Source organism: Boleophthalmus pectinirostris, unplaced genomic scaffold, assembly GCF_026225935.1.
Source record: "Boleophthalmus pectinirostris isolate CB_2022bp ecotype Guang Dong unplaced genomic scaffold, ASM2622593v1 HiC_scaffold_16, whole genome shotgun sequence".
Lineage (NCBI taxonomy): Eukaryota > Metazoa > Chordata > Actinopteri > Gobiiformes > Gobiidae > Boleophthalmus > Boleophthalmus pectinirostris.
This window is the reverse complement of record NW_026571095.1, coordinates 22,603,594-22,616,861: the sequence shown is the minus strand read 5'-3', so window position 1 is coordinate 22,616,861 and position 13,268 is coordinate 22,603,594. Positions and strand designations below refer to the sequence as shown.

General features: G+C 36.2%; 1 protein-coding gene across 1 annotated transcript in view; it reads left to right on the top strand.

The window, feature by feature from the left end:
- Window positions 1-13,020, top strand: part of LOC110164185 (RNA-binding Raly-like protein) — a 75,203-nt gene extending 62,183 nt beyond the window's left edge. Inside the window, exons 3-9 of the mRNA XM_055151740.1 lie at window positions 1,633-1,708; window positions 2,462-2,506; window positions 4,883-5,076; window positions 7,398-7,511; window positions 9,879-10,045; window positions 10,878-10,915; window positions 12,337-13,020. Of these exons, the coding sequence (XP_055007715.1) occupies window positions 1,633-1,708; window positions 2,462-2,506; window positions 4,883-5,076; window positions 7,398-7,511; window positions 9,879-10,045; window positions 10,878-10,910 (629 nt within the window). The 3' untranslated portion in view covers window positions 10,911-10,915; window positions 12,337-13,020. The remainder of the gene's footprint in view (window positions 1-1,632; window positions 1,709-2,461; window positions 2,507-4,882; window positions 5,077-7,397; window positions 7,512-9,878; window positions 10,046-10,877; window positions 10,916-12,336) is intronic.
- Window positions 13,021-13,268: the final 248 nt, after the last annotated feature.

The window sequence follows — 13,268 nt, the reverse complement described above, 5'->3', positions numbered from 1 at the left end:
TGTGAGCTTTCCCACAATATTACAATAAATACACTGTGAGGTTTATACCGTGATGATATCGTATCATCAGATTTGGATATCGTTACACCCCTAAAATACTATACATAATATTTTCTCTGTACCAGACCTGTAGTTGGGGACCCCTGCACTAAAACTAAAGGATTAAGTTCACCTTTCTGTGATGTATCACAATGTCTTGACAGATTTTGTCTATTTTGCCTTATGTATTGTACTGTCATGTCTTGTGTGTGCTTTGTACTATTGTTCTTTGTATGTTCTGTACTGTGTATGTTGTATATTGTTTGTACTTCCCCTATATAGTGTATCTAAACTACAATTTTCCACCACTTATCTCTCATAGTCCTCATTTTAACCCCTCCAGGAGTTGTTTAGGATTATTTTGCATTTCATTCCCACATGACCTTGAATGGCTCTAAATTCCCTGTTTGGGGCTGCAGATGACAGGCACACTGAATGCAGAGATAGCGCTGCAGTTTGGGGCTGTAGCTCACAGGCTTTGGCAGGTGGATGAGCTGTCAATCAAAACAAGTCGTGATGCTTGTCAGGATGACTCACTCTGTCAGTAATGAAGATCAAAAAAGGCTTTCGAAAAAATGTTAAAGCTTCTTCAGAAATCCACTTGAGACATTTTTGCTCATATATCCTGTCTAGCCTTGAGGTAAATGTGCTTTTGTGATAAATTCTGTTATAATTTACTGTCAGTCTTCACTCCCTGGTGCTGCCAGAGCTACAAAAAACATGAGGACTTTTTTGGTGAAGAGAACACAAAGAGGAAAAAAATCAAACTGAATCTAAGCATTGGCAGTATACTTTTCCTACTCATGAAGACAGTCCCATGTCTTACAATGGGATTATCAAGACAGCTTTTTAAGTTTTTGGAGTTGAACCTTTGAACCTGTGATGTTGGTATTGAATGAAAAGAATGTACTTTTTCACATTTCTATAGTGCTTCTTTTTACCTTTCAAGGCTCTCAAAGCACTTTACATCAAGGAACCACTCACCCATTCACACGCATTCATAACCAGACACTGGGGGTGAGGTAGGTTAAGTGTCTTGCCCAAGGACACAACAGGAGTATTAATCTGTTGGAGCTGGAATTGCACTGTGGGTCAGTGGATCTGGCCACTCTCCCAGTGATTTTTATGTTGAGAGTGGGCATTTGTATCAGTATAATGGGGTGTACCATGTAACTTTTAAGGTTTTGTTTATTTATTAAGACAATTAAGATTAAAGCAGAGATGCTAGTTTCAGACTGTAGCTTCAAATATACTCTTTTGCTCTTCTATCTGTAGTCCTTTGTGGGAGGAGTCAAAGATAAAGAGAATATTTTCCCAATTTGTTCCAGAATGGGGAAACTGTACTGCATACAAAATACAGTGTAGATGTAAAACTGTACATTCAACAGTTTCAACATCACTTTACAACAATTAAACTCAATTAAACAGCAGAAAGTGGACTGCATTCATTTAGCAGAGTTATTACAAAATGCACATTTTACAGCTGGTTTATTCTCAGTCAGGGAATGCTTGTTTTTGATGGTATTTTAACAGTTATTGAAAAAGTAATTCAGTTATTGAATACATGAATAATTGTTTACTCTTCTTCATCAGATATCAACATGGCAGGGGAGCCGAAGCCGTACCGACCAAAGCTGGGCTCCAAAAGACCACTGTCGTCTCTCTACAGGTCTGTATCTCTCTGAGTCACTTTAAAGTCACTTTAACAGCTGGAGATTGGTTTTCTGACCCACTTTTCCAACCATAGATGTTCTGTTGCTTGTTTAAAATACTCATTTACCAGAGCGTACTTTGAGCAACAGGCAATTCCCCACCTGATTCCAATTTGTTGGGGAACATTTTCACAATTGAATGCACTCAAGAAAGTGACCTAACATTTTTCAGCACACAACAAATTCACAGTTAAAATAAAAAGGTCCCCTACATGATAGATGAAACACTTGTTGCTGAATAAAATATCACACCTAGCATTATAACATGGATATACATCTATACATATCTATACATAACATACATCTAGCATTTTTTTCAATTAAGGGTGTTTTTATTGCTCAAAAATAGAAAATATAAATTTGTACTCTGAGTGGCTGGCCTCTCCGCAGATTTGACTTGTCAGTGAGCCTATTGCTGTCACCCACTTGTCTCATCTGCTTGAGATAAATGTAATGCCATACTGTCAAAGTAAGACCCTCAACCAGAAAAGTTGCATAGTGCATCTTTAAGTAGTGACGCTGTGAAACACTTGGCAAGTTGGCAGAAAGTAGCCTACAGCTATCCATAGGATTCAGAATAATGGAAAAAGAGGACTGCTGCTCTATGGACCTCCTCATCCTCATACTGAGGAAGTTTTCATTTTCAGAATGTAGTCACATAATGTGGTGCTTTCTCTTCATAAGGTAAATACTTCTTTGCTTTCTTCCAGTGGCTATGAGTTTGACTACGACTACTACAGAGATGACTTCTATAGGTATGTATTATTCGTGTCATTGTCTCACCAATGTCCAATTTTAGTGTCACCATTATTGTGACAGGAAGCACTGCAGTCGCACAATTGGCCCCATAATGAAACCATATGAAAGCCATTTACTTCTTTTTTTTTATTGTGATATTAGAGACAGTACAAACAGTAAAAGGGATTAGACATTTTGACTTGATGGGGAAAGGAGTGCATACATTAATGTTTGAAGGGAGTGACGAGACAATAAGAATGGCTTTTGTTCTTCTTACTGTATATGAGAGGACAAGTGTGTGTGTGAACTTAAGTAAATGGAGTTCGCTGTGGTTTCTTTATGGGCTCAATTGTATAGTTGCAGTGCTTCCTCTTACAATATCTTTTCACACTATCTAATAGTATTTCAAGTCCAGCTTTAAAAACTTTACGAAAAGGTTATGTTAAAGCCACATTACACTTTAAGAGAGAATGTTTTTAATTTTAGTTTCTCCATAAACCAGACTTCGAGCAGAGCCTCTTCCTGCTTGTTTCCATGGAAATGTTGTTCCGTTGGCTATAATCTTCCACAGTATGGATTAAAATGTATCATAAAGTATGGGCATCATGCAGTTAATGTGACACTTCCAGAAAATTACATACTGTACCTTTTAATATGATATAAACAGCCTGATAAAGACATATGATTATGTAACTATAATTATCCATTAACCAATTCATTCTGACATGGCCACTCTCATATATCATCACTATATCACATCATATACTTTACATTTTAAGTATCAAACATCCTACACTGTAAAATCACGTTCCTCCTATCTCCTGCCTCCTGCTGTTTCGGAGAGCAGCTATTTAGATAAAAGCCGTACAGAATTGGCTCATTCTGAATCATATTATCACAGGGGTATTAAACGTCATATTTGGGAGGCTTCATTCTTCTCCATTGCGCTCTATAATGGCACTCTTATCTCGGTGGTAATGTCACATAGTCCCGCGGCCGGTCATTTGGGAAAGATCCACTGTGAATGTGTCTTCCTCTTGACGGTTTCATTGGTTTGTTTACTTCTCCTCTGCGGTTATCTCAAGAAATTAAATCATCTGCTTTCAATCGATGGATGTGCTTATAGAATTTAGGGATTTACAGAGGATTTTTGATATATTTGACTCAGTGATGTTTGTCAGATAAAAATATATTTATAATTGATTTGATAAAGGGCCCATATTACGCTGTTTATGATCTATGTTATAATGATGTTGCCTCACCAAAACTACCTGGAGTTGTGTTCTGTTTCATTCACTAGTTTAACACACAAACTGTATTCAACATATTTAGGCTGAGTTCTTCTTTCATACTGAAAATACTCCTCATGATACCACTTCATGATGTCATGTGGTGATACAGGAAGTGCTCCACTGTGTTTTTAAACTCCATACACCTTGGCTGGAATTATGTAGATAAGTAGAGCCCTCGAATTGTCAATCTTGAGCTAAAAGTAAACGGTGGCTATTGGCTTGAAGCCTACCACTACATGACATCATAAGGTTGAACAGTGCATTTTTAGCTTTGCCGTAGTTTGGAGATGTAGACTGACTAATAATAAAAAATTACTCAAGATTGAAACAAAGCACAACGCAGGGTATGTTTATGACATACAGTCAGTTTGGTGTAATGTAACCTTTAAAGCATTTATAGAGACTTGGAAATGATGTAACTGGTCTATTTTGGGTTTTCTATTTTGTATACTATCATTGAAACAGTATCCAAATCCTGCTTTGGCACAATAAATGAGAAGTTATGTTTGGCAAACAATGATATGTAGCTAATTGTAACTATTGTATTTAATTTGTGACTATTGTAAATGCTACAAGGTACATTATATTGAGAAAATCCAATTTCAGCTGATCTGGAAGCTAAGTGGGAATGGGTCTGGTTAGTACTTAGATTGAAGAATATACCAGGTGTTGTAGAGGGGCAGCAGTGACTTAATGCATTCTATTGTTGTGTCCCTAGGCAACACATTTCACCCACTCTGTCCATGTGTCAAGGTGGTGTATGAGTGATTGTTGGTGGTCGTAGGGACAGACATTACAGAATGGCAGCCTCACTTCTGTCAGTCTGCCCCAGGGCAGCTGTGGCTACAATAGAAGCTTACCACCACTGAGTGTGGAATAAATGAATGATGCACACAATTGTAAAGTGACTTACAGATAGTACAGATGGTATTTCTATCTGTATTGTGTAAGTAATTTTTCATCTAACATCCTAAAACAAGATGTTGCTTGATTTGTGTCAAAACCCTGCCCATAAATAGGGAACTTGACAACCAACTGGCACATTTTTTTCAGGTAATGCATTTTTGTTTAGCTGAATTAACAATGCTCTTCTATTGTCCTCAGACTGTTTGAGTACCATGGACGGGTGGTGCCCCCCTCCAGAGCTGTGATCCCAATTAAACGCTCTCGTGTCATCGTCCCATCCCGGAGACCCAAGTCCTCGTTCTCCATCAGAGCCTGCTCCTCCTCCTCTTCCTCCTCTTGCTCTTCATCGCGACAGTTCAACAATATCTCCTCTGCCCACGGACCCAGGCGTATGTTACTCCACAGCGATTTGAACAGTTTAAGGTTTAATTATATATAGGTGTCAAAATATACCTAGATATAAATAATCACTCTTTAACTGCATTATTCACCTAGCCCACATTGAATTATGTAATCAACTTCCATTCATGATACATGATCTATTCAAGTCAGCGACAGTCTTTTAATTATTCTATTTTGATAAATAAGAAATATTTATAATATATTATATATATATATATATATATATATATATATATATATATATATATATATATATATATATATATATATATATATTATATATATATATATATATATATATATATATATATATATATGTGTGTGTGTGTGTGTGTGTGTGTGTGTGTATATATAACCAGGACTAAAACCAGTGATCTCATATATAAAGCATTTCTCTATCAATAATATTTTTTATATGGTTAAGGAAAGACTCTACTTTTTATTGTCTTTAAGTAGACAAAAGTTATTATGTTCAGATTTCCTAGTCTTTGCTACTTTACAGCAAACAGTTTCTTATTCATGGAGACTTGGGCTCAACAGCCAATTTGAAGAGAACAAACAAGAACGACATTTGCAGGATGTGGTTGCTACATTCATGTAGTTTTAAAAAGCATGACAATATCAAGTAATCCAAAGTATTCAAATTACGTTACTCACTTTAAGTAATTAAATGGATTAAGTTACAAACTACATTTTGGGATATGTAATCTGTAATCTGTAGGGGAATACATTTTAAAAGTAACCTTCCCAACAGTGCAGATTAGTAATAGTAATAATAATGATGATACTGTGGAACGTAAGTGACTGCATCTGTTAAAGTTTGTTAAACAATAAATTACTTTATAAAGTCATGTTTTGGTTCTATATCAGTCTTTTGATCTGCCACAATAATGTAATAATGAATTTAAATGAAAATACCTCAAATTGAAGGCTTTTCTCAGCAATTTTTAGGTGAGATTAAAAAGAGATTAATTAGATCATAATTAATTAATCTCTAATCTCTCTTTTAATCGCATGACAGCAGATATATATATATATATATATATATATATATATATATATATATATGTCAGGGAATTGACCCCGACCTCAAATATTAAAGAACACGCCAGGGACACAGTGGTTGGTTTTACTTGCGCAAGGAGTAAGAGAGAGCTCTGCCTGTCGCAAGGAGTAGGAGAGAGCTGCCTGTCTCATCCTAACTGAAGCTCTCTTCTCTCCATCGGCCTTTTATTGTAGAGCACACAATTAGCATACAGTAGGTTACTTTGAATACAGTACCTATTGTTCACATGTTGTCTCATGACTGACAAGCTTCCACTGACACAGCCCCCCATTATACACAGGTTTCCCATTCCAGGTGGTAGATAGCCTCTAGCAATTCCCCAGAGTTCTGTGTTAACCTCATGATGTTTGCCATTACTATTTGTTTCTCCCGGTACATTATCTTTAATGAGTCAGCCAATGCATCAGCAAGATCACCTGATACAGCTTGAACACAACAAAACAAGTAAAACAAAAAGCCAATGTTGATAACTTATACTACATCATGATTGCCTTTACATGAGAAATGCTTATAACATAAAAATTCTCTAACAATATATACATATATATATATACACATACATACATATATATTTAATACTTATCTCAAAAATCCTGTGTGCTTTGTTATAAAAATTTGAAAAAAAATAGGTACTGATACTGAATGATCCAATATTGGGGTTTTTTAAACACTGAAGGAGTGAGAGCTTCACAGGATTTTTTTCTTTGTTAAATGTTCATAAGACATGCTTCTCAAGGACAAGGCTGTTTGTGAAAGCGGCACAGCTTTCACAAACAGTGAAGATGACCATGCTTGTAGAATAAAAACTTACTTATTATAAAAGTTACATGGGATGCGTTTGACACAGGTAGTATCTTCATCATGGCATATAATGAAACACCACTGAAACGAATGTATGCAAAATGTTTATTTTTGTATACATTGGTATATAATATTTTTTTTACTTTATCACAATTAAGTTATTATAATACAAGAATGGTCATCTTCAACTGTTTTTTTAGCCAATACAAAGTCCAGTATGTGATTCCTGTGTTGTTTTAGCAGGCCATACTTCAGTGTGTTAAAATGCACAGCGTGAACTGATCTCGAGTCTTAAATAATTGCACTTGCCACATTTGTATTAGAAACTGTAAATCAATATTTCTTCGAAGCCTAATTCAAAACACCTCATTTCAAGCAACCACTGACCCATTTACCCTCTCAAGACAGACTGACCATGTAATTTATGTTTTTTGTTTCCAGTGAAATCTGACCAACTCGTAACAATAAAAAAGGAGCTGTCTCAAATCAAAACCAGGATTGACTCTCTGCTGGGCCGACTGGAGAAGATTGAGAGGCAGCAGTGGTCTGACGTTGGTGAGTTATAATTAAACGTATTATGTGCATGTTTACTGCATGCATGTAACAAATGGAGAGAAGAGGAGAGAGGTTCGATGAGATGCTGTAATGAAAGCTTTCTATCTGTCTGTAAGAGCAGAGAACAAAAGGGAACAGAAGAAAATGGTGTGTGGTAAAAATAACATAATCTAATGAATGTTAAAATGGTGCTGCTGTAGTCTTCTGAGGCTGACTTTCTCTACACAGGCTGTTCTATTAACTGTGAACACAGAGTACATTTACAATGTTGATTCATTCATTTGCATTACCTTTTTGTCCAATTATCACAATATCCATCATCCTCCTGCAATGTATGCATTAATTGCCTGAGTACTTCTGCATATTAATTAAGGAGTGCATGTAGTAAATCATGAATTCCCTTTTTTAATAAAGTGCACCTTTTAACAAGAGAATGAGTACAAAATAATATATGAACTACAGAAAGCTAGGAAAACCCATCTTGCCAGTCAAACATGTCTAGTTATAAGTAGTGATAGTTGACTGACTTGAATTAATAAGGATGCACCAAAAAAACTGCAGTTCTGCTTGTAGTTCTGGTAATTTTTTTTAATACAAAGTTTCTGTTACTTGAGAGAAATATCACAACTACATAACATATCTGGATCAGTTTTTCTTATTTCCTTTTAAAGGAAATAAATGCCATTTTCAAGTTTCTGATCTGGTGTCGACTGATATTGGGTATTGGTAAATAAAGCTATAATACTGAACTGAGTATTGGAACTGAAAAAGCTGGATTGGTGCGTCCCTAACTTGAATATGCACAGCATGCAACATAAATGAGTCTCACTTTTGCCCAAATCCAAATCTGTATTTATTTATATTATATATATGTAGCACGCTTCACAAACAAAGCAGATTCTAAAGTGCTGCACAGAGACAGAGACTAAAAAAGACAACAACCAAGGATATAAATGTAAAATTTGATCATAGTCCAAAAACAATAAAACTAGCAAAACCAAATAAAAGAAAATGTTACATTGTTTTTGCTTTGTGCTGTCAGTTTATGCAAAACTCAGTTAAAAGCAAAATAAAACAACCCATCTTACACTGCAAGATTAATAAAGGAGACCATTACTCATTTTTTCATTTTGTTCAATCTTTGGCAAACTGGCAACCATTATACTGTAAGTGCCATCTTTATTGGGTAAAAGTTATTTCTGTTTGTTGTTTCTCTACATATAAATGCCCAATCAAGTTTAATGAAAGACAACTGTCAGCTTTATATATAGATGTATATATAGTACACACACACACACACACACACACATATATATAAAAAAAATAAAATAAAAAATGTGTTTCTCACCTTCCACGGTGGTAGGTCTCTCTCACCTTCATTGAGCTCGGGTCCTCTACCAGAGGCCTGGGAGCTTGAGAGTTCTGCGCAGTATCTTTGCTGTTCCCAGTACTGCACTTTTCTGGACTGAGATGTCCATTGTTTTTCCCGGTATCTGTTGTAGCCACTCTTCCAGTTTGGGGGTTACAGCCCCGAGTGTCCGATCACCACAGGCACCACTGATGCCTTTACTTTCCAGGCTCTCTCCAGCTCTTCCTTGAGCCCCTGGTATTTCTCTAGCTTCTCGTGTTCCTTTTTCCTGATATTACCATCGCTTGGTATTGCGATGTCAACCACCACGGCTCTGCTCTGTTTCTTATCCACCACCACTATGTCTGGTTGGTTCGCCATCACCATTCTGTCAGTCTGTATCTGGAAGTCCCACAGGATCTTGGCTCGGTCATTCTCCACAACCTTTGGAGGTGTTTCCCACCTTGATCCTGGGGTCTCCAGCCCGTACTCTGCACAGATGTTTCTGTACACTATGCCCGCAACTTGGTTATGTCGCTCCATGTATGCTTTCCCTGCCAGCTTTCCCTATATATATATATATATTATATATATATATATATATATATATATAGAGAGAGAGAGAGAGAGAGAGAGAGAGAGAGAGAGAGAGAGAGAGAGAGAGAGAGAGAGAGAGAGAGAGAGAGAGAGAGAGAGAGAGAGAGAGAGAGAGAGAGAGTCAAATTGTCATTCACTCAAAAGTACTTGGACAATATGATGATGTGTGTTAAATAAATGGAAGTGAAGTGACCTGGCAATTAAAGGTTCCACAGCTCTTTGAATTACGCTTTTATATAATTTGGCCTCTGGTTGTATATGGATGTTGTTGTCTACTAAAAAAATATTCCATGGCACGTGTGGAGCTCCCATAGGAATATGAATAGTCAGTGTGTCCATCCAGGCTTATCTGTGTGTAAAATGAAATCCATACTCACTCTCAGATGATAACAGTGTATATCAATGTGTCATGCTGTTTGCAGAGATGATGCAGAGGAAGCAGGAGGAAGTGTGCGAGTGTCTCCATGGCGACGCAGCGGACCATTCTGGAGCAGAGGAGGGGGAGGCGGGCGAGGTGCAGGGGGAGGGAGGGGACATGACGGACGGAGCAGAGGAAGACTACGATGAAGACGAAGGCAACAGAGACCTGGTAAGAAGGGCCATTACGAAGTCTGATGGAGTGCAGTGTAGGGTTGTTAAAAAAAATCAATACCCAGGCCACATACTGATTGATACAAAAACTAGTGTCAAAACTAGAACAAGTATTGATACTAGAAAAAAAATAATAATAATAACTTTTCCTGGGTAGTTTTTAATGGTTTAGATTTATATCAGAACAAGTATAAGACCACATGATAATATTTGGGTAACTACCTTATCTTTATTTCAAAAGAGATTGGCAATTCTAGAGCTGAAATTATCCAAATGATTCTAGTGAAGGATTATGGAGTTTAAAAACACAGTGGAGCATTTCCTGTAATACCAGATGACATCACAAGGTGGAAAAGAGCCTTTTCTGTTTTAGAGAAGAACTCAAACAGAAACCAAAATATGGAGGATTTGTATGTTAAACATATGTGATTGAAACAAAACACAATTCTAGGTATATTTCTGATGAGAAAACAACATTATAAAAAAGATCAGATAATTGCGTAGTATGGGCTCTTTAAGTTTGGAGTTTTAGTATCGTGACAGGACTAGTGAGGAGTGGGAGGTAATAAAGGATACAGGAGGACTTTGTTATGTATTCAGATGGGCTTCATGCACTCTTATTATGCAGATTTGACTGTGTGGGTTTGTAAAGATAATAAGAATAGTGGACCATTTAATACAAAAACAAATCACAGTACCATACTAAATCTTATGTGTATTTAAACTTTCATATTGTTTTAGTTGACTTTAATTGTTGTCCTCTATTCTATACAAGATAGTGAGATTGGTGATTAAATACATTATTAATTTGTGTTTCTATTTGTTGGCAGATTGAGAACCACATATCAGACATTGACAACTGAGAGAGGTCAGTATTCAATTATGTTATTCCTTTTGATGGGTTTCCGCTTTCTTTCAGATTTATTGCCGCCATTTTGAGTACTTTTCAACATTCAGAAGATGTCATATTTTTGTTTTGAATTGTTAATTGCTATGGCAACAGTGCTAATGATTCACCAGTCTGAAACCCATCAATATATTATTTCCTCAATGTTGTTATAGAAATTACAACAAATAGGAATTTCCTTTGGTTTTGTGTGTATCTTTGTATGTTTTTTTCCATAGAACTTTGAGAATGCTAGTGCTACCCAACTCTATTCAGAAAAATAGTAGCTTATTCTTCAGTGTAAGTGTATGGAGATGGACTAAAAAGCTTATGATTACCTCCTGTTCATCTCCATGGCCTGTCATTGGTCTGCAGCGCTCAGGCACACTGCAGTTTTCTGTGACGCCTGTCTGAGCCCAGATTGGACTATTTCATCTAACCACTTCCAAATCTGCTCCGACTGCGTTTGAACAAATGGCTTTGAGATTTCATTTGCCTCTTGGCTGGCATCTCGTCTCACTGTTCGCTAGCTCTCTCTCTGGTAGTGACATGTTATATTATGAGGCTATAGATCAACACTTGAATTATTTACTATATTTGATTAAATATGTAAATTTACTGGGGCAGAGAGAAGTCACCTAAAATGTATATCACAAAGAACAACAAGAGACAACCATACATCAAGGATGGGTATAATGCAGAGGGCAACTGTCCCTACGGAGACAATAAATTGTAGGCTACTAAATCTTACCTTAATTATGTAATTGACAATATAACTTTTGCTAGACATATTCAGGTTTTTATCCTGTTGGTCAATGATAATAATAATAATCATAATCATACAGCTAGGAGAATGAATATTGTCAAAATGCAGTTTTCTGTTGTATTAGTCAATAATCCAATAATAAAAATCAGGTTCAACATTTGTGAATTTACCTTTTAACTATTTCTTTTTTGATGACATTATCAAACAATGTGCTAACTTGTTTTGGGGAGTTTAAATTGTTGTTGGAAAAAAAAAGTTTCCACTCCACTCTCACTCTGAGTGTCAGCAGTGGCTTCAGTGTGGATGCAAATTATATCACAATATTAAAATTTTATATCACCCCCAAAGTATACAACAAGATGTCATGAATGATATAGCCCAGCCCTGGCATATAGTGTTAGTCTTAAATCTGATGTGTTTGTTGTTTCTGTACAAATGGTGATGTTTTAGGGGTGTCTTATGTGCTATAACCTTTGCAGTACTAGTAATAATCTCCATTTTCTTAGCCATGCATTGCTTATTTTGTTGTGAGATGTCCCCAGAGTAGTTTTCACCTGTCAGCCAGTCTCAGAAGCCGTAAATGTAAGCTGTAATAATGATGCAGATTCCCTCTGGACTGACACTTTTTTCTTTTCAGAGACAGAAATAAAGACGTCTAAATGAAGACACCAGCAAAGCCTCTGGATGTGACAGAAACACAGTGAATTGTTAAGAGCCAGCAGAAGAGGAGAGGTTTCAGTCTTGTCTTGTTACAACTCTGATGTGGACTTTCTGAAAATGCCGGCTTATGAATATTCACAATAACTGCAAAAAGCAATCAATAATCCCTGGAGTTATTTCCTCTCAGAAAAACAAGGACTTTATTTTGTGTGCTTAATATAATCTCTGATGATCTGTAACAGTAACAGTGATGAAAATGTAAGTCAGCCATGACATTTGTCATTGTGGATGTATTTATTATTTATGTGCATTAAAAACTCTGAGAGAGACTGCTGTTCATTTGAATGTAGGAAGTGTTTACACTTTACAATTTATTTATCTTGGAAAATGTAATTTATTCAAAATTTGTGTTATCGTGTATTCAGTTCAAGGCACACAACAATTACCAGAATGCTGTTGAAAATATAACTATTTCATCTCTCAACTACAAATAAGACTATGTAACCCCTCATTCATCCAGGAGTGGTCCAGTAAAAATCCTACTGTCTCAAGCCTACCATCAAATTGAAAATGTCTTCTGGATGGGAGCTGAAACCCCTTCAGTCCAAAAACTGTTCTCCAGATGACCACCATTTGAGACCTTCTTTACATTGAACATACATTATAGCTGCTATAAAAGATTTAAATATTTCACTGTCTGTGCTGTGCTCAAGCATTTAATACATTCATTCCTATCTTTATATTAAACAAAAGCAATTTTTTCCACAATATGAAATATTCAATTGATGTGTGCCTTTGTGTTTCTCTTATAAATCATAAATGCATTTAGTTTATTTCTGTTTGGAATTTATGAAAATGATTTTAATAACAAGCATGTGAAAAAATGACCCATTTGTTCCATTAGTATTC